The 23,333-nt window shown below is 37.3% G+C and overlaps 1 protein-coding gene across 2 annotated transcripts in view; it reads left to right on the top strand.

Annotated features, from left to right (window-relative positions):
• tfpia (tissue factor pathway inhibitor a) overlaps positions 1–23,333 on the top strand; it is a 55,803-nt gene that overhangs the window by 18,058 nt on the left and 14,412 nt on the right. The window contains exons 2-3 of one of the 2 annotated variants that reach the window (XM_056465819.1): positions 8,385–8,585; positions 23,116–23,286. In XM_056465819.1, the coding sequence (XP_056321794.1) occupies positions 8,385–8,585; positions 23,116–23,286 (372 nt within the window). Of the gene's footprint in view, positions 1–8,381; positions 8,586–23,115; positions 23,287–23,333 lie in introns of both variants that reach the window. The other variant, XM_056465818.1, reaches the window with a different exon arrangement.

Genomic DNA, 23,333 nt, shown 5'->3' with positions numbered 1-23,333 from the left:
ATCTTCTCTCTGTTAAACAGAATGGGGGGGGGGGCTAATAATTCTGACTTCAACTGTATGTTGTCTCCACATTCCCTCCAATGTTTTTAGTGGTCTATGAGTTTCTAGTATTCATTCAACCAAGGTGAACGCACAAAGAATAAAGGCTCTTGCTTTTGCACTCCTTTATTTCGGACACTGCGAAAACAGCTTCTCTCCAATGGTGCATGACAAAACTGAAAATTCTGTGTGACTGTCACAAGGGGGAGTATTCTGACAAGTCGTGTCCAAATGTCGTGTGCAGTGTAAAGGCGTTTAGGGCTTGAAAATGTTACTTTTGAAAGTAATGCATTACAATATTGAGTTACTCCTCTAAAAAGTAACTAGTTTCATTACTTAGGCCCAATCCCAATTCTACCCCTTTTTATTTGATAAGAAAAGATGTGCATAAACTACGATGGAAACACAAATTCCAGTATGCGCATTAAAAAAGGTCATGTGATTTCATTACAAGAGATCATGTGATGATAAAAATGTGTGCGAATGGACAAACAACCAGCAGGCTGAGGACACTATAAAACATCTGGTGTTGTTTTGGTCATTCTAAAATGCCTTAACCATCTCAGTATTAGTGTTATTATATTATTAATAACCTTCAGAATTCAAGAGCATCTGTGCTCCACGTCTCACGCCTTCAAACGCCACCACAAGTTCACTGCGTGTCCGGATTGTCCTCTAAGGCACAAGTCATTTATGAAATAAAGAAAAGATTTACACAGCATTTCTTATCGCAGCAAATTCAGATTTTTCTGTTGATGTTTGGCACCAGATAATCAGGAAGTGGATGGAAACGGATGGAAACGCTGCTTTATTCACACGTCTTTTTTTGCGCATAAATTTTATTCACATTTTTGGATGGAAACATAGCTAATGATAGTTCCTGAATGAAAATGTTCATATTCTATTTTTCAATAATAAATAATCTCATCGAAGAGGTAGAGGGAGACATTACTGAGGTACTTAATGCATGGTTTTGTCAGCCATGTTAAATTTATGTAGTCATAAATAATACATAAAGGGAGCAATCAAAGAGGACAGTCTAACAGAATTACAAAAAGGGCCAAATCTGTATGTAGCACTACACCTGTAATGGTTAAAAATGGCTTTCAAATATATTTCCACTGTAGACATCATAGATCACAGCATTTAACAAGTGACTGACTGAAAGTGACCATAAATATCCTTGAACATTACAAATCTGTATTTAATGCGAGACCTCTTAAACACCCAGAAAGCACTCTGATTTATTTGCCATATATGTATTCCTGCCTGCACGTTTACATCAACTGCCTTGTGGACATCAGTGCTATCAATTCCTCATTTTCTGTATTGCTCACAGATTGTACTGCAGGATGAGATAAAGCAGTTAAGCTTTTTACCTTAGGCAGTTAACTTGCTTTACAGAATACCATTCAGTGCTGTGGGACACTTTCCCCCTCTCAGCCTTATGTTTTACTTATGGCCACATGAGGTGTCCCATATGGTCAAGCAGACCGGTGGCCACACGCTCATTTAAACAGCCCGTATCTTCTCATGCAGTCAGTTGTGGACCTGACAATGATTAATTGGGGTTTACTGGATTATTTGCTTCAGCGATCCCTGAACTGCAGACCTCAGATAATTGCACGAGGTGACAGCGAGGCGGATTTTCTTTCCCGCAAGAGTTTCATGGGATCCGACGCAACAAGGTTTACTAGGTCACCCACTGTTGTTATCTCTGTACGGTTGTAGAATAAACAAGTTGTGACCTATCTGGGATTTTAAGGTATTGGAGATAACCAAGGTGCAGAGGATTTTGTAGACAAAGATGCCACTGGCAAACAGGCCTAAACGTATATCAAGTCTGGACACCTGACAACAGCGAGTCAGATAAGTCACACTAGGTTACAAGTCAGTGCACTTGATAAAAAAATCAAAACATGCAGTGTTGTTTGTCCATACTTTCTATAATCTCACTTTAACATGCAGAGACATGTATATAAGTAAACCATTCATCCATTAATTTTCCTTCAGCTTGGTCTTTATTTCAGAGGTCACCACAGAAATAACTATTCCAGCATATGTTTTATGCAGCGGATATCTTTTCTAGCTGCAACCCAGTATTGGAAAACAACCGTCCTCCCTTAATCACACACACTCTTACACTATGGACAATGTATTTTATTCAATTCACCTGTACATGTCTTTGGACTGTGTGTGAGCACCCGGTAAACATAGGAAGAACATGCAAGCTCCACACAGAAATGCCAACTGGCCCAACTGGGACTCGAACCAGCAACCTTCTTGCTTTGAAGTGACAGTGCTAACCACTGAGCCACCGTTCTGCCGTATTAGTAAACCATTTAAGATTTATTATTATACAATTGCACAAAACGGCTCAACCAATGGGTCAACCAGTGTGGGCACTTGCATTATACATTGATTCTGACTGTTTGATGAACATTTAACATATAAGTATGCTTATATTTTTCAGCTAAAGCAGCCTCCTAGCATAAAGCAAACCTTTTTAAAGATTTGAGTGGCTGACTGTAGTATTGGTAACCTAGTAACCAACAGTAAACAATATGCTTATTTCGTGCGGCTGCCATTTTAAAACACGAAAGCGAGGCTGCGGTCGGAAGAAACCTGGAAGTATAGGATTAGCACTGAAAACATTGCAGCAACATGCTGTGGACTACAAACTTCCAGCTGTTGCCGCGATTTCAAAATGCAGAAATTGTGTAAACATCACTTTAATATCATTCTGTTAAGTTTAATTTAAACAATTAAAAGCATATTAGACATTAAACAAAATCACAATGTCTTAAAGAGTGTCCTCCTAGGCTTCAGTTAATGGCACCAGGTAAACACCGTGGGGGCGCCTCCCTGCTTCAGCCTATGTAACCCTGTGAGCGATAAAACAATGCAGTCATCTGTAGCACACCTTCATTATGTCTGTAATAGTGTTGTCCCGGTACTGAAGATTTAAAAACGTCCATTTCCAGCTAACATTTAATCAGTGCTGAACACATTCGTAAACACCGCTGACTTACCTAAGTATTCACCAGTGTTCAACAGAAATGATTGTGATTGGCTGTGAAGGTTCACCGCTCTTCACCGAGTACAAACACAGATACACGGACACTGGATCGTTTAAAGCTGCAAAGATCAGCGGATTGCTAGTCTGTGTTTGCAGTGAACTGATGACTTTCACTGCCAATCACAGTCATTTCTGTTGAGCACTGGTAATTACTATGGCAAATCAGTGGTGTTGCATTCAACAGCGCTTAAATGTTAGTGGGAAATTGCCATTTTTTTATTTCAATACCGAAATTCAGCAATCATAATGTTATCAACATTATGATAACATTAAAATCAACATAATTTAATTTAACAACCCTGATTTTATGAAAAAAGAAGATATTCTTGCTATTTCACCAATTTGTTATTTAGAATAATTGTTTAGAATATTTAGAATAATTGTAATATGAACATTTTAATCAAAGCCATACCTAATAGAAAACCTGAATTATTAAGTCTTCTCAATTTCTACAAAATATATATTATACTATATATATATATATATATATATATATATATATATATATATATATATATATATATATATATATATATATATGAGCAAAATGACTGTTCCCATGGACTTTGAGCTTTATCTGCTGATTAAATCAGATGATCAGAAGTATGACTCAGACTGGTAGAATCATACCCTCTCTCTGTGTGACTACTGTGTCTAACACACACACGCACCTGTACCTTTATCAGTGATTTTGCTTCTGACAAATGGTATATGATAGCATTTAATATGTCACATAATGAAAAGGGGCTGAATTTTGAACTGATTCACCGGTTACTAATTTACAAATGACAACTACCTCACAACTCACCCTTATTTCGTCATTGTGTTCCGGTCAGATCGGCTGCTGACGGCGCTATTAATCACAGTGTTGTTGCTCAGGTAACTAACAGCAAACCCTGAGCAAACATGACAGGTTGACATCTGTAAACAGATATTTACATGCATTGTGCTTCCCTTCAGACTGAGATTTCCTGAGTGTTTGACTCTTTTGAGATTCTGAACTGATTTGCTGAATTCCAGCATGTGATAAAATCAACACGTCTCTTATAAAAAACAAGTAAAGACAGAGTCTCAACATGGGACAACCTGCCCGAGCTCAGAATTGGCAATGAGTTTGTCAAAACCTGAAGTCCAACTTTTGTCTGTTATTGAATATACTGGGAGAGCAGATTTAATGTGTGCATTTCAAAACGTTTTAGTGTTAATGAAGAAGGACAGAGTTGTTGTGTCCATGGAAATGGAGAAAAAAACACGTCAGCAATTTTGGCTTGCATGATTACAGCAATTATCTTGTTCATGTTAATCTTTATAATGGGTTGAGATAAGATAAAAAAAATAATTAAATATGATAAAATGAAATGTGAAAAATTCAAATGAGATAGGATTTTTTTAATGTGCAATGTAAAGTAGCTCCCAGTAGAAAATTCACATAAAATCTGTATTTGGACTCACAATAATTGTTCCAAAAAGGATCTCAGTTATGTAAAAAAAAAAAGATTTATTTGTGCTCAAATTAAGCAAAACACCAAATTATCTTTAAAGTCTTCACAGATTACACTATTCATTCATTTGAGACCAATAAATGTTCTTCTTTTGGAAGAACAGGATACTTGTATTTAGCAGTGGTGCATGAGAATGATCTAAAAGAGACAGAACAAGACATTTAGAAATGTTACAAAGTAGACTGGGCGATTAATCGAAAAGTAATCGAAATCGACATTCAGAACCTATAATCGATCTAACTTTTCCAGGTCAATTTTTTCTCTTTCCCTACGATGTGTGGAGTCTAGTGGCTAATTTTCATTGTTTGTACTCTTTTTCATCCAGCAGCGCTATGATCTCACGTAAATGTTACATCTCATCCTTTTTATATTAAAGAGCCCATATTATGGGTTTTTGAAAATGCCCTTCCATGTAGTGTGTAACACAGCTCTAAGTGAAGTGAAATATCCAGCTAAGGCTTAAATCTGTAAGTGTACAGTGTTTAAAACTATTGATTCATCTATAAAAGAGTCGACTCATAGTGCTTCAAACGAGTCGCCTTGATAACGAGTCATTAGGTGTTTCGCGATGACGCAGCCACGAAACACAAGCCTCGCCAGTAGTTACGCGCGCAAACCAGGGAGATTTGAAACCTGCGGCCCCGCCCACTAACACAGAAAAAACACTAGACACACACACACAGACGCCGCCGGTCGAATGAAGTCACGCTGTGCTCAGATGGATAATATTGACAGTCTCTACCCAAAGATGAGTTGTTAACCTGGTACAGTACACGCGGTTACTCTTTATATTCTCTTATCACATGTAAGCCACGTTAAAAACGCGACGCGTGCCGCTTTGTTTACGGATTTAACGTTAAAGGCTTTTGTGAGCTCGCGTTCCACTGCCGTTTGTCGTTGCTATGGCGATCGATCGTAAGCTAGGAGACAGGAGACTCGTGTCACGTTCCCTAGTTCTTCTGAGGAGCGTTGTGTGTGTGTGTGTGAGAGAGAGAGAGACTCGCGTCGCTTTCCCTAGTTCTTCTGAGGAGCGTTGTGTGTGTGTGTGTGAGAGAGAGAGAGAGAGAGAGACGCGTCGCTTTCCCTAGTTTTTCTGAGGAGCGTTGTGTGTGTGTGTGTGAGAGAGAGAGAGAGAGAGAGAGAGAGAGAGAGAGACTCGCGTCGCTTTCCCTAGTTCTTCTGAGGAGCGTTGTGTGTGTGTGTGAGAGAGAGAGAGGGAGAGGGAGAGAGAGAGACTCGCGTCGATCTCCCCAGTTCTTCTGAGGAGGGTTGTGTGTGTGTGTGTGAAAAAAGCCTTACACTATGAAGCGTGTATGCACTGTGACTACTTTTATATAGTTGATTACCAGCTGGGCATTTCACTCTGTCTCGTGCTTTAAGCCTGTCACTGTCGACCAATCGCAGCAGGCTGTCATCGGTCCAATCAGCGCAGATTAGCTTCGCGCTGAGGAGGGGGTTGGGAACAAATGAATCGCTGAACGATTCATATGGGAGTCGTTGGGATAATTAGGTAAAAATAAATGCAGATTATAAGACCATCAAAGTGTTTTATGACCTTGCATGCATATTAGACTGTTGTTGGAGACCCTTACAACCTAAATATGACCCTATTTCATGTATAATATGGGCTCTTTAAACATTCATTCATTCATTCAGTTTCCTTCAGCTTAGTCCCCTATTTATCAGGGGTCGCCACAGTGAAATGAACCTCCAACTATTTCAGCATATTTTTTACGCAGCAGATGACCTTCCAGCCGCAACCCAGTATTTGGAAACACCCATACACTGCCACGTGCATTCATACACTATTGCCAATTTAGTTTATTCAATTCACCTATAGCACATGTCTTTGGACTGTAGGGGAAACCGGAGCACTTGGAGGAAACCCACGCAAACATGGAGAGAACATGCAAACTCCACACAGATATGGCAACTGGTCCAGCCGGGACTCAAACCAGCAACCTTCTTGCGATAAGGCGACAATGCTAACCACTGAGCCACCTTGCCGCCTTACATTAAACATTCATTTATTCATTTATTCATCTTATCAGCTTAGTCCCTCTATTAATCAGGGGTCACCACAGCAGAATGAACCGCCAACTTATCCAGCATATGTTTTACGCAGCGGATGCCCTTCCAGCTGCAACCCATAACTGGTAAACACCCGGACACTCCCATTCACACACATACACTACAGACTATTTAGCTTACCCAATTCACCTATTGCACATGTTTTGGACTTGTGGGAGAAACAAGAGCACCCGGAGGAAACCCATGCGGACACGGGGAGAACATGCAAACTCCACACAGAAATGCCACCTGACACAGCCAGGGCTCGAACCAGCGACCTTCTTGCTGTGAGGTGACAATGCTAACCACTGAGCCACCGTGCTGCCTCACATCAAACATTCATTCATTCATTCATTCATTTTCTTTTCAGCTTGGTCCCTTTGTTAATCTGGGATTGCCACAGCGGAATGAACCGCCAACATATCCAGCATATGTTATACCCAGCAAATGCCCTTCCAGCTGGAACCCATTACTGGGAAACACCCATGCACTCTAACATACACACACATACACTACGGACAATTTTAGCCAACCCAATTCACCTATAGAGCATGCTGGATGAACAACTGACCCATCCGGGACTCGCCACCCAGGACTCAAACCAGCAAACTTCTTGCAGTGAGGCAACAATGCTAACCACTGAGCCACCATGCCGCCTTACATCAAACATGTAACATTTATTTATTTGTTTATTTGTTTCCTTAGTCTTCCTTAATTTCTGGTCATCTAGTTAGGCCAAGTGACCATTCTTCACTAGATCTTGAGCATATCTAGCCTTGCCTCAGTTTCAAGTAGCTTGTGTTGAGATTGATTAATTTTCCAACAAGCATCTTTAAATATATGTTTGCAAATAGACCTGTCAGTGCAAACTCATGAGAGCATTTCCCTCAGGGACTTGGTGTTTTTCTCCTGTATCTGGGTTATATAATAATGCAAATAAGCATATTGATGCCTTTGTTATTTTTCTACAATGGCAAACTCATCAAGGCTTGAGTGTGTGTGTTGTTTCCTGCTTTTGTACATGCAAGAATTTATCCAGAGCATATGGAACACCTCAACAGAAGTCTCTAGAACCCGAGGGCAGTGTTGAGAGAGTGTTTTAAATGGAGTGGAGAGATGAACATCAGGATGTGACAGGATAAGTGATCCAGACGCCCTGCAGGATGTTGTCGCTCAAGTCCAAGACCATCTGTTACTTCAGTTTGTGGCATTTTGGATTGAGTCCTGCTTTTATGTGCACAGGAAAGACCGCTGAGTTCAGTGTTTTTACACTTTTTAGACTGAAATCAGAACAGACTAATACGGATGATTCTTGGGAAGGATTAAAAACCCATTTCTGGGGGGAAAGAAAGAAAGATATTTGATTTAAACCGTCAAAATCTGTATTCAAGAAAGACTGCTTTATCTTCCTCTTTGGCTTGAGAGTGGAAAAGTGTAGGAGGTTCATCCTGATTTACCCAAGCATTAAAACACCAAGGGCAAAGCTGTAATATCCCAAAAATCTACAGGACGTCATATCAGTGGGATCTCTTTAAGCAAGGGTGCCGGCTCTATTAAAAGTAGGTGTAGAGCTACTTTGCGATGCCAGAAAGCTCTTTCACAGCCTTAGGTGAGAGCTTAAATGTACCACACAGAGTTTTGTGAATTATGTGCCGAGCAAATTATAACTTCTGGCTTGTTTCCATCTTCAGCAGATGGAGTGAGGTCTGAACTCCGCATCTTCCATCACTTGTGCGCCATGAAGAAAGATGAAGGGCCGTGCAAGGCAATGAAGGACAGGTTTTACTTTGACATCGACACCGGCCGCTGTGAGCCCTTTGAATACGGAGGCTGTCAAGGCAATGCAAACAACTTTGAGACCCTGCAAGCGTGCGAGGAAATGTGTCTTGTGACAGGTACGGCATGTTTTACCTTACTGGTGCTCTTCTGTGACCAATAAGCATTAAATGAATACAAATGTCACCCCCTCCCCCCACCAGAAAATGGTGAAATTCACTTAAAATAACCTTTAGATTCAACTCATCTTTCTGAATGAGGATCTGCTCTTTGTGTTAGTTATTTCATTTTCACACCGTATATTGGATGACCTGACCCAGACTCATGTGTCATGACTATATTCCAAACTCTCTCTCACACATGCACGCACACACACATGCACACACACACGCACACGCACACACACACACACACACACACACACACACACACACACACACACACAAAGAGAGAGAGAGAGGCTACAAACCAAGCATTTCAGATAAGCCTATCTTGGGTTAAGTAAAAGCTAAGATTTCTAATATAGAATGAAGCAATAACTTACGAGTGACTGTGTTATATTGTGAATGAGTCAAAGTTTAATGCACTATGGAGTACTGGCCTTTATTGCTTTTATGGAATTATATTCTATGTAATTAGAGTAAGGAAATGATAATAAGAATTAATAAGAATTTGGATCAAGTCCATATAAAATGAGTTCCAAAACTGTTGAAAGTACTATTACACACTATTAAAAGTGACAGTTTTTTGTCAGCTTTCTAAAACTGAAACTAAATCTAAAATAAAACAAACATTTAATTGAAGAAAAATAAAGTAGAAAGATTGTCTTGACAAATAAGGAAAGTGCATTACAGTTACAGTTCTGAAATGACAAAAAAAAGGAAAAAAAAGTCTTTGGCATGTAAACAATAACAGCACGTTTGCGAATGGGTGCAGCACAGTTATGTGGACATTGCACGTCATATCTGTACTTTACTACGCCTGGAATGTTGTATTGACCAATCAGAACCCGAAACCAGAACTGTTTGTTTTATAATCATAGATTTAAGATACATTACAACACAGCATATACTTTTATGGGAACAGTGAAAAGTTCACCATGAGGGAGTGACTCCCAAACAGCTCATTACCAGCCCATAAAACACAATAATGTAATGCATTGCTGTGTTACTGCAAATTACAACTCATTAAAGATTAGTTTACACACTCAAAAATAAAGGTACAAAAGCTGTCGCTGCGACTTTACCTTTTCAAAAAGAACACTTTTGTACTTTACAGCTGCACATTAGTACCTTTAGGGTACACTTCTGTACCTTTAATGTCCCGTTTCCACTGACTGGTACAGTACGGTAAGAGTCTGTATGGGTCACCTTTATCAGGCTTGCGTTTCAACTGCCCAAAGGGTACCCTTTTGGAGGGCATGGTTTACGACAGAAAGTGTCAGTCGACGTCATTCTCGCTTAAGGAAATTTCGCTCAATGTAAGCTGTACGGGTCATTCACATATCATATGAGAAGCACTTCTCACAAAACAGATGCTTTATACACATAAATACTTGTGTATAAATGTTCATTACTAACCTTTCTATGAACATAATTTGATTATAACTGCAGATCAATGACAGTGCGATATAGCCTACTGTAATGTCTACAATTAAGACCCTTACAGTCTCTGATGTTACCAATTACAGAAAAACTACACACAGCATACATTTAGTGCTTATTTGGGTTCAAAAACAACATTCAACATATAGCCCACAGTCAGAGCAAACCTCTCATCTGCATCTTTAATCTTCACCAGCACATGTGACCTCTGTTAGAAAGTAATTCCGTCATTCTGAGTTCATAATAGTCCAAAAGGCAATGATAAACATGGCAGTTTGTTCATGGTTTAAGTTAGTGAAAGAATCATTTGTACCGTACCACTCAGTGGAAACGGGCCATAAGGTACTTTGAGGTACACATTTTAGGTAATAATACAGTATGTAACTTTACAGTTACAGATTTTGTTACTGTATGTAACCAGTTACAGCTTTTGTACCTTTATTTCTGAGAGTGCAGTAAAAAAGTGTTATGTTTATGACTTAAACTATATTATTTTGTAGAGGAAAGTATATTTTATAAGACTAACTGAGATTAAAATCAATATGGAATCTGTTAAGAAATGATCCATGCTTTTAAACAAAGACATTATTGTGTGAATTAAAGGTGCAGTATGTAAGTTTGACACTCAATGGTTGAACTAGGTATTGCATGCCTGGTTCAAAACACACGCAAGCGCAGGTTGCCAGATTGATGACACCAATAGCAGCAGTGTTGATTTAAACCTTGTTCTAAATAAAAGCAACGGCATGCGATAGAAGGAATATTTTCCATATTAAAAGGAGTTTTTATTCTAACCAACACCTGATATTTATATTTTAGAAACGGCTTCTATTTCTTGCAGCTGAACAACAGAAAACTGACAATGATAACCTCAGGTAAACCTCATGTGCTTTATTCAGTGTTAAATGCTAATAATGTGAGTTTGAGTGCCATTTCACATGACATGTATTGCCATATTACTGAAAGCAGCAGCAGATCTTCAAAATAAAATAAACCGTTTAAAATGGAACTTTAGAACTGTGATTAAAAACCAGCACATATGAGTGATTCAGCATGTACATTTAATAATGATAAAGAGGCTTAATATGTATTAATTTAATTATACTGTAAACCTTACCATTTTGTTGGAGTGCAGTAAGTGTACTATTCTCTGCTTCTGAATGGCTGTATTTCAATTTCTGTCATGTTTTGTTTGGCACAAACAACCAAATTGCAAATCTCATCTTGTGTTGTTAGTACACAGGGTTACAATGTAACCTGCTCACCTAACGTTTACATTCGTAATATTTATATTATTTGCTAATTAAAAACCACCTCATGTGGGACTCTGAATCGGTGTCTCAGTTCGTAGGCTGCTACTGTCCACCAGAGGTCGCATTTTTAGTCGCAGGCGCATGCTTTGAGAGCCTTTCTGACAGACTAAATGAAATACGCAGTTTTCTACCAAGGCAACCTGGGGTGCCAAAATATATTTGCCTAAACTGGCATTGGGCGGATTAAAAGGCGAAACAAAGACAGACGTTCTGGCTCGTAACGCGCATTATCAAAGCAGAATATTTGACTTTAGCATTGATTTTCAGATAAACAAATGTTCACTTATTGTTTAATTATCTGCAAACATACAGTATTATGATATTTTCATGGTTTAGAAGAGTCAAAAACTTCCATACTGTACAGCACCTTCAAATGGAAAGCCAAACAGTATTTGGACAAATGCATGTTTGTGGTCCTTCAAAACAAAGCTTTGATGAAATCAAAGAATTCTATAACAGAGAAAAGTAAATCTTCAATATTGGCATTAAATTAGTAAAACTGCTACTGTAGGTCGCTGAGTGGAATTTGTGGAAACAAGCCAAGTTTGAGATGAAGGAGATGAAAGATACCATTAAAACAATCCAATTATCTCTCGAAGAATAATATAGAATTCTAGCTCCTTTTCTCATTAAAAAGAAGACAAATGTGCTGTTCACGGTAAAGTCAGGCCACATTGGATTATTTACAGCGTTTTGGTTGCATGGCTGAGTCATATCTCATTACACTTTGCTGTGGGGGTCACTGTGAGTTGGACGAGCCCCTGCAACATCGCCTCCTGTGAGAGGTCATCATAATAATCAGCACAGAACAGACTCTGTCATGTGACCACTAAACAAGCCTCGGTCCCACCACAGGCAAAGAGTGAGGGAAACAGAAACTTTGCAGCTCATTTGGACAAACCCCTCCAAGGACATGAGCACTCGTAAATGCCTGCAAAAGTATTGCCAAAGATCCCCTATGGAGGGGAGAAGAGGAAATTGACTGCTGTGTTTGGATTAATTTTTTTGCCTCTCTTCACCACATGCTCCTGATTATTTTCAGCTCTACCAAGTCAGTTTTCTAATTTCTGTGGCCACCAAACTTGTTGTTTCTAGAAATAAAAGGGTCACTTTAACCCTTCAATGATAACAAACCCTCATAACATCTGGTCCTCGATGAACGAATGGAGATTTGTCACGCTCTTCTTGGTCAAAAGCTCTTAAAATTTCAGATTCCATAAGGACATTCTTGCTTGATAATCCAAAGCATCTTTTTTTCCAGCATAAACTTTTTAATATCATGGATAAATTCAATGGTATCATAGAAATTCTTCATGAAACTGTACATAATGTACTTAACCACAAAACTGCCCTAAAGCAAAGGCATTTTTATATTCATATCTCTGCTTTTCTGCATTGCGGTACTGAGAGTATTTTTGGCTCTCGCATTTTGATGTACCTAATTGGCAAGTCACTTTGGATAAAAGCATCTCCTAAATGAAAAGGCAACAATTAAATGAGGCCTCATTGTTCGCATTTAAGCTCTTCCTGCATTTTAAAATTCAGATTCAAAGAGAATCACTGATTATATGTGGAGTAAACATTGAATCATAAACTACTGTACAAATCAATGATGAATGTCTCCATCTAGTGAAGCAAATTATTAGTGCAGTCTAAAAGAGGGGGTTGTTTTTGAGTTTGTAGGAGTTATGTATGAGACAGAAATATAATAAGACATTCTAAGGTGAATGAACCAGTTTCAGTGTACATAATTCTTTTGAAATATTAAAGGGACCGTTCATCCGACTGCGTGTTTCTTTCTTCTGTTCAAAACAAGAGAAGTGATTTAGAAAATGGTTGGAAACTTGTAAATATTGACCTCCATAATATTTGCTTTTTCTGCTATGGGAGGAAAAAAGTCAATGGTTAACGGTTTTTAACAGTCTTCAAAATAATTTATTCGTTTAAAAAAAAACTATCCCTTTAAATGTGATTTATTTCGCCTCCTGTGCCAGTAAATGGAAATTGCAATCTGTTTGTTTGAGCCAAGGATGGACTTTAATGTTTTGAGACTAGCAAAAAAAAAAAAAGTTGATTTCTTTCTTCCATTGAAAACAAAAGAAGTGAATTAGAAAAGGGTTGGAAACTTGTAACCAGCTGTGGGAGGAAATGTCAGTGGTTACTGGTTTCAAACATTCTTCAAAATAATTTATTTTTGTTGAAAAAATAAAAACAAACAAACAAAAACAACTCAACATTTGGAAAATTGGTCATTTTCATTTTGTGGGAAAACTACCCCATTAAATGTGATTTTTTGTTTGCCTCTAGTGGCAGCAAATGAAAATTGCAATCTGTTTGTTTGAGCTAAGGATGGGACTGCTGTTTATGTTTCAAGACGAGCAAAAAAAAACACACATTGTGCATCACACTTCTGTCCTGTCCTTGTGAGTAAACTATATATACAATGAATGATGCTAGCCAGGCATTAATATAATCTCCTTTCCCCCCCAAAAAACCCCAAGACTTCAATGGGATGGTAAAGTTATTGGTTCCCAGTTTTAAAAATTCTTTAAAAGTAACTTATTTTTTTTAAATTATTTTTTAAAACTTTTTTTTTTCTTTCCAAAATTAAAACATTTGGAAAATGGGTCAATTTTAATTTTTGGGGTCAACTATGAGATGCGTTTTTATTATTTTGTAAATGGAAATTTACAAAATGCAATTTATTTGTTTCAGCCAAGGATTGGACTATTATGTTTTGAGACTGGTTAAAAAAAAAAAAAAAAAACTGAGTTTCTGAAAACAAAAGAAGTGATTTAGAATAAGGTCGAAAACTTGTAACCATTGACTTTGCTAATATTTGCTTTTCCTGCTATGGGAGGAAAAAAAATCAATGGTTACCGTTTTCTAACATTCTTTAAAATAAGTTATTTTGTGTAATATTAAACATATTAATCAAACATTTGCAAAATTGGTACATTTTTATTTTGGGGAAAACTATCCCTTTACATGTGATTTTTTTTTTTTTTGCCTCTAGTGGCAGTTTATGGAAATCACAATCTGTTTGTTTGAGTCAAGGATGGGACTATTTTGTTTTGTGACTAGCTTTTTCTTCTACTGAAAACAAAAGAAGTGATTTAGAGAAAGGTTGGAAACTTGTAATTGACTTCCATAATATTTGCTTTTCCTGCTATGAGAGGAAAAAAGTCAAGTGTTAGCGATTTCTAACATTCTTCAAAATAACTTATTTATTCATTTAAACTCAAACGTTTGGAAAATTAGTACATTTTCAGGCATGTAGCCAGCCTGGTGAAAGGGGTGGTTGTTTTTTTTCCAGCAAAAGGTGGACCTCTTTGCATTTATTCATCTCATTTTCTATTTAGTTGTGAGATTTAAATACTGCATTTTAGTGACATTTTAAGCAATGGTTTTTGCTTTTTTCAGGATTAGCTTGTTCGGATAGTCATCATAACCACACTTTTTGAGGTACCTAAAACTTTCCTAAACGTTTAGAATAAAGAAATATAAAAACAATACTTATTTTTTAGAAAAAAAATAAGAAACTGTTTAAGTTTTAAATTAAAAACTGTAGCCGATTGTCATTTGTTATGCAAATAACAGACTGGCCAGCAACTTCAGTCAGAGTTTGGGATGCCGAATTTGGCATGGCGTGACTTCAGAAAGGGAAGTCATGCCAGGCCAAATTCGCCGTCCAAAATTCTGTACCAACAGCCAACATAGGATTCTGCTTGGTCTTAAAGCCCTTTTCGATGGATTCTTTTGACAATTTATTATAGCATAGCAGTCAAAATAGGACAAATGAGCTCATGTATGGGAAAAATTCTGGACCTGCATTTTCATTTTGGAGATGAAGTATCCTTTTAAATGTGATGTGTTGTCATTTTTGTTTAGTGGCAGTAAATGGAAATGTAGTCTTCTTGTTTGAGCCGAGGACGGGACTATTATGTTTTGCGACTCGCAAAAAACACTTGTCGTACATGACGCCACATTGCACCAGTATCACACTTCTGTCCTGTCCTTGTGAGTAAATTATATATAGAATGAAAGACACTATCCAGACATCAATATAATCTCCTTTCCCTTAAAAAAAACAGCCTAGAGGCCATTCAGGAGAACAGTGGTTTTGAATTATTCATTTTGGTAAGTGTTTTTAGATGCATCCCATCTGCACTTCTCTGAGCTAGAGGTAGAAGAATATTGACTATGACTATTTCCAATTGCATAATCCATTCGTAGCATTTAAATGTAGTCTATTTAATTCCATTCATTAAGTGTCCTTGTGAATGTGAACTTTTGATCAATGCAAAATGTGAGTGGTCATTTGCTAGGCCTAATTAGCATTCGTCTGCAGCTCCCGGTCAGAACGACTGTCTGGGACGCAGGGTATCAGAACATAGTATCTAATGCAGTGTGTTTAGTGGCTGCATAATGGTTTCTCCTACTTCATCATGTACTAAACCCTGTGGAAATTTAATAAGGGTTTGATGTGTGTTAGTTGTCTTTTTGCATGCAACTTTTATCTAGTCATTAACATAGAGCTGGGCCGATAAACGATATTATATCGAATCACAATAAAATTTGTCTCAATAACAATGATAAGCTCTGGACTTTTTTTTACTCTATATTGATCCAAGAGCCAAACAGCAGAAATGTGCAACAACGGGAATCTAAAAGTGTGTTAATACAGGGTAAATGCAGGAATCCTAAAGGTAATTTCAATACCTTTTTAAGACTTTTAAAGACCTTCTCAGAATATTGTAAGTCCTCATCGACACTTCAAGTTGTAATCAGTATCGAACTTTTTATTTAATAAACAGTTGTTAATAAACAGTTGTAGTTAAATAAATCAATGAAGCACAACCATGCAACAGCACTCAGATAAGCTCGGAGGAAACAAAGCTTGAAAGAATAAATTACGTAGTTGTTTTCAGTGACCGGTGTGTCTCGGATGAAAGTGAGCAGGGCGGGGGTGTCGTGGACGAAAGGGAAGAGGGTTGGAGAATCGCGAAAGAAAGTGTAAGTGAACAGCGGGCGGTTGAGTAGGGGGATCGGTAAAATGAGGTGCCGGATGTTCCAGCACAAATTACGCCATACCAGAATTAAAATAAAATAGCATCACAATGCAAGTACACTCTTCCAAAGAACACATAATAATTTATTCTTAAGAATATTTCATTTAATTATAGTCATTTTAACAATTCAACAATTAGGCCCTGGAATCAGTATGTGAAAACGTTCAGTATATATCCTTAACAAACAGTTTTGGGGTAACGCATTTCAAGGAACACAAGTTACGTAATAAAATTACTTTTCTAAGTAACAAGTACCGCATTATTTTAAAAATAAGTAATAATATTTGAGTTCATTTATTGAAAATGTAACGTGACTTACTTTTTAGTTTAATTAATCAGCTTTTAAACACAAAATGAATTAAAATTAAATTAGTCACAATGAATCACGCGGTCAATGAGAGAATGTGTTCATTATTTCACATCCAAGAAAAGGAAATGGCATTGTCTCAATGGGCAGTGATTTTACTTAAGATAAAAAGTACAAAAGTAGCAAACACATTGCTTTAAACTGTCAATAATCTGTATGTACATCATGAATTCTTTTTGTATGTGATTTTTTTTTAAAGTTAAATGAAGGTGCAAGTTATACAGTGTGTTGTTAATTGCAGAGCTCCTCTATTTAAAAAAAAAAAGAAAAAAAAAAACAAGTTTTAAAAGAGGTCAAGCCTTAGCCAGGTTATAAAAATAACACAAGAGTAACTGAAAGGGTAACACATAATGCCTACTTAAAATAAAACAAAAGTAACCCAACTAGTTACTTTTTTGGGGGAGTAACTCAATATTGTAATGCATTACTTTCAATAGTAACTATCTTCAACACTGTAAGCAAATAAATGATAAATGTTAACAAAAAAGTGCAAGTTAAAAAGTAACAGAGGCTGGGAAATCTGCGACCAGATCTATTTTCAGTGGTCAGACACCCACATGAAATATACTATAGTAATTATAGTAAATACTATTATGTTTTATAACCATACTGACACCTCCAATAGAGATAGAGAGGTTGTGCAATCAGCTAAAATGGTGCTAAAATTGTTTTTTATGTATGGGCGATATTCATTGCAACCCCAAAAATTATTGAGGCGATAAGTCGATATATTGATAAATTTGACAGGCCAACTGAGTATACCATAAAGCATAATGTAGGAACACAATAATAAAATCTACACAAAGTAGTTTTTGTTACACAGGTAATAACCATGACGTTATTGTCTGTTACCATGGTGTTTAGTAGTTTTTTGAATGACACCGAGCACCTTCTGTATATTAGCATGCTCCTCGTCTTGTAGGAAAAGTTCACACAACTACTAAACACCATCATGGTAACACACATGACACTAAAGCAATCCAATAAACATCCCAGCAGGCACACAATGTCATAAGACATTAATATAAGGTTAGATTTAGGTCGTGACATCAGGTGAGCAAAATGCAATGTCTAGCCAGCGCCTCAGGACAACATTATTTTGACGTCCAACAACGACAACGCTGTCCCTTAGTCTAACGGCATGCGCTATAGGTGAATTGGATTAACTAAATTGGCCGTAGTGTATGTGTGTAAATCTGAGTGTGTATGGATGTTTCCCAGTGCTGGAAGGGCACCAGCTGTGTGAAACATATGCTGGATAAGTTGGCAGTTCATTCCACTGTGGCGACCCCAGATAAATAAAAGGACTAAGCCGAAAGAATATGAATGAATGAATGTGTTGGAATGTGACCGAAATCCAACATCTTAAACCAATGTTTAATTGACGTCAAATATTGACATTTATTCGTCAGGCATGACAACCAAAATCCAACGTCTGATAGACGTCATAGTGGTAATGTCCACAAAACGCCAAGCTGTAACATCATTAGACGTTGATATTTGGTTGATTATAGGTTGGAAACTGAACTTGGCCTGACGTTAGCAAAGTTTTTCTTTTGTTTTGTTTCCAAACAAAATGCAACATCCCCGCGTATTGGGGTACAATGTCAATCTGACGTCATGTTGACTTGCTGTGCCTGCTGGGATATATCAACATTACATGTAATAAAACTCTAATGAACATAACTGGTGAGAAAAACAAAAATAAAAAGAACCATTATAATATGAATAAAAAAGCTTAAAATGTGAAGCGTTTGAGAGGGAATTCAGGAAAAGTCAATTTACTGTTATTCACCATATATATTAAGGAAACTTATACTGTTAACCAGGTTACAGATTTTTAATATAGCACTTTTTTATAACTATTTTTAGGGGGGTTTCGCATTTATTATAATAGAACAGTAGAGATTTCAGACAGGAAAGCATTGGGAGCAGAGAAAGGAGATAGATTGGCAAAGGACTTCGAGCCGGGAATCGAACTCGGGTCGCTGTGAGCACGTCGGTGCTATATGTCAGCGCACAATACCACTAGTCTGTTGGCGCCAACTAATGTAGCACTTTTACCTATTTTACCATTGAAATCATTGGGTGTAATCTTAAAACATAAAAAGCAGCATTTAAAAAAAAAAAAAAAAAAAAATCTTATTTTATCGTCTGCTTGCTTAGAGTTGTTTTCCCTCAACATAATCACATTTTAAACACTTTCAAGTAGTAAGTGATCCTGCAATTAACATTGAATAATATCCAAAAGCTTCCATCTGTATAGTGACTGCGTGACATTTATGGTCAGGTTAGTGCAACTCATCGTTCCTTCTAAATCCGATTTATCTGAAAGAAGGGAGGAAAAACAAAATGCCTTGATGATTTCTCACAGCTGATTGGATTAAAAGCTGCCTTTCTCCATGATGAATAACAACTTAAGTGAAATATTTTAATTAGCAGCGGCCATAAATAACATTCTGCATTACAGGGCAAAAAACGTGGCAGGAAATTAAGTGATTTTTTTAATCTGTGGAACCTTGGAATCTGGCCATTAATTTATCAACAGGGTATGCGCTGTAGATGGAGCTAAAATATATCAATCACTCCGGCGTCTGCATGGCTTACGGCCAGGATATCGGTTAAGGGGACGGTCAAGCTGCTTTCTCTGAGAGTAATATTCAATTCCTATATTTCCTAGGTTAATCACTCAATACCTATATTAATATTTCATAGTTTCAAATGTCTCCTGTCTTGTAATTAATGTATGGGGTATTTATTTATTTAATTTCAGTTTAGAGATTACTCTGGACATAAAATCAAAGGCAGAAAACATGGAAAAATGTGGTTTTGGACCACAAAACTAGTAAATAAGTTTTCCATTAATGTATAGTTTGTTATGACTGTACACTATTTAGCCAAGAATCAACTATTTGAAAATCTGAGGAAAGTCTAAATAACATTTCAATTTGTCCAGATTAAGTCCTTATTCAATACATATTGTAACCAAGAGTGAATCTTGGTTAATGAATGCTACAGTGGTGTTGCAGCAAGCTTTTGTACAGTACCAGTTTACTGTGTGAACCCTTTTTAGAAACTCTCTATGCTAATATGGTTTGGAAATGTCTCTTCATCTATTGGCTTTAAATGTTACTGCCACGCCTCCAATACTGAAAAGACAGTTCTGATTGGAGGGCAGAAAGGGTGAAAGGGAAATAATAATACATTTATTAATAGTGTGACAATCTTATTATTAGAGCCCGGTGCTCCTGTGTCCTGACATTTTATCCTACCCATCAGATTATGCTACCAACACTGTATTTGAATGGTTCTGGGGTTGGGGTTAGAAATTAGGTAGGTTAGGGCGATATTACAGCTTCATATCACACTACTCCACGATAAAACCACATTGATGTGTCATGACTGCAATGAAATTGATTAACCCATGAATCATTGCGTTTTAGGTGTGCTATGGACGTGCTTTTTCTCGAAGCGACCTGATTGGTAGACTTTTTTTTTCTTTATTTGAAAATAATAAAAATTTATTTTAAATTTGCGTCAAGACAGGCCAAAATTACATGGCCCACATATCAATTATTAACATCTGGGCCAAATACTATATTTTACATCTGGCACAGGTATTGTGTGCCGCCTTAAAGACGGTACCACCTCTGCCAAACCAGGGCCATGTTTGGCGCAGGTGCTTTATGCCAGTGCTGGATGAATGTCTGCTGTGCCAGATTTATGCCAAATATGGGCCATAAGTCTTTGCTACCTGAGATGCTTGTATGCTGCAACCAAATTGCCTTTGGGAAATGAATAAAGACTGACTGACTGAAGTACTGAGGCACAGAAATTAAAAGATCAAATATAAAATAACACTAAGTGAAGTTTAATGTTAAACTAGTTTCAAGCTGGCCCACATTAGCTAATAATGATTCTCCAATCAAAGGATCCCAAGTCACTATATATATATATATATATATATATATATATATATATATATATATATATATATATATATATATATATATATATATATATATATATATGCTCATTTCTACAACTATCTTCGTCTGGAAAAAACCCTTCTTCCACCTTTATCCAGAATGGGCGGCACGGCAGCCCAGTGACTAGCACTGTTGCCTCACAGCAAGAATACCACTGGCTCTGGGTCCTCGCCGGGTCATCTGGTATTTCTGTTCGGAGTTTGCATGTTCTCCCCATGTCTGCGTGGGTTTCCCCCTAGGTTTCCCGGTTTCCTTCCACCATCCAAGCATGCTCTATATTATAGATACAATTAGCCTAAGTGTAGCTGCACTGGTCTAAATAAAATGATAGCCATGCTTCATACTGATGTCTTTGCTGTTTATTTGTTTCTCTCTCTCTCTCTTTGCAGTAGACATCGTGAAAACTTCAAGAAATAAACTATATAACATTTAAAATATGCATTTCTCAGAGTCCTTTTCACAGTCTCTCACTTAAATGTCCGCTGATATGCATATGAACGTGTGCGACAACTCTGAATTCAGTAACATTAGTCTTACACACAACATCATTCATGTAAACTGAACTCTATAAATAAAATATAACAGAATTAAAATATAAATATGCGCCCTCTCAGACCATGCAGATTAATGAACTCTTTCTCATGCTCTGTATTGTTGGCTTCTTTCTGCCACCATGTCAGTTTCACCCATAATGCAATGGTCCCGCACTTCACGTAACTCAAAGCATGTGATCTGTTATGCTCCAATAGCAACTCTTTGTTGTAAAACCCATAACTACCAACAATTTCAAGTGTGCACATTCTCTGCTTTGCATTATATTGCATATTATAAGTTTATAACAGAAATTTACACACAAATTATAACAAATTAATTTGAGTTTATAACAAAAACACAAATATACACAACTTTGAGAAAAAACGTGTCCTTGGCATTTACACTAAGTATCTTTTCCTAAATGTCTTACTCTCAGGAAGTTCACCTTAGCCTCAGCAGTGGGGGAGTTTTGAGATCGACCTGAGCTTAATCTCCCCTCGCCCGGAGGGAGCCCTGGGCCTGAGGATCCCTTGAGCTCAGGGCTCTCTCCCAGGACAGCAAACCAAACAAGCTACTTATAAATCATGAGCTAAGTGTGAACTATTGAAAACCTTTCATCAAAGTTGTCCTAAAACTGTTCAACAACTTCCATTCTTGTCCCAGGACAATTTTGAAAAACTTTTGTTATCCACTTCAAATGTTGACTACTTTAGTCTTTATTGTAGATACAATTAAATGCAATTATTCTTTGTTAAAGCTACACATTTGATCATTTCCAGTTCCCTAATGGTTTAAATACGCTTGAAATCTTACATAATCACTAGGGTTGGGTCGATAGGCATCCCGATGCTGAGGCGGCATCGCGATTTTCCGGCCCGCCACTGTCACAACAGCAACCTGCTTCCAAAAAATACACATGGCCCCGTTTACACCAATATGTCTATATATATTATATATATATATATATATATATATATATATATATATATATATATATATATATATATATATATATATATATATAGGATGTACCATTGCATCGTGTCTCACTATAGTTGTTAAACGTGATATTTAATTCATCTTGTCTCTATCTGACAACTCTTCGGATTTTTGAATCCATCAGGTAATGTGTCTTTCACTTTCACGCTTAGTCATTTTAGTGAAAACCTCAGATACTGTTGGTTGGGCACCTTTTTTTACCAACCAAGTTTGTCGATGCCATTATAATGACACAGAGTCCCGCAGAAAAAGTGATAGACAGGTGGTAATTTGTGTGTAACCTATCTTTATTTATTTGTGATTTGGTTATGGGTAAAACAAAGACCATGTGGTTCAGGTAGTTGAAACGGTAGGCTACAAATAATTGATTGGTTATGAATTAATTAATTATTCATAAATAATTAATTCACCGCCACCTACAACGACAATGCCATCGTCCATCGTGATGTTTCACATTAAACAACGTATGATGCCAAGTTGGTTGACATTGCCCAACCCTAATAGTCACATGCAGGACTGAAAATGCTGTGTTTTCTGGTTAATTACAGTCCCAACTCAACATTGCAGATCCTGTGATGTGACTATGCACATCATGATGTCGATGCTGAAACGATATATTGTGCAGCAGCTTTGACATTTATAAGAATTTTGAAAGAGTTAGTGATAACAATTTTTTATTTATGTTTAACTCTAAAGCTGATGAAAAAGATGCTATAAATAAAGCAGTACACGATTTATGGTCTGTCTCATCTTTTTGCTTGTTTTTCATAGAGAATAAGAGCCCATGTCATCTGGAGGATGAGCCGGGGCCATGTAGAGGACTGGTGCCTCGCTATTTTTTTGATCAGAAGAGCCAGGAATGCAAACAGTTCTTTTATGGTGGATGCTTTGGGAACGCCAACAACTTCAAGACCATAAAAGAATGCCAAAAGAGCTGTCAGCGTATGTACCAGCAAACACTTCTCCTCTCTGCAATTTTCAGTAATGAC

This window comes from Danio aesculapii, chromosome 9 (assembly GCF_903798145.1).
Source record: "Danio aesculapii chromosome 9, fDanAes4.1, whole genome shotgun sequence".
NCBI lineage: Eukaryota > Metazoa > Chordata > Actinopteri > Cypriniformes > Danionidae > Danio > Danio aesculapii.
Note: the sequence above shows the minus strand (reverse complement) of the source record. Positions and strands in the feature narration are given on the sequence as shown.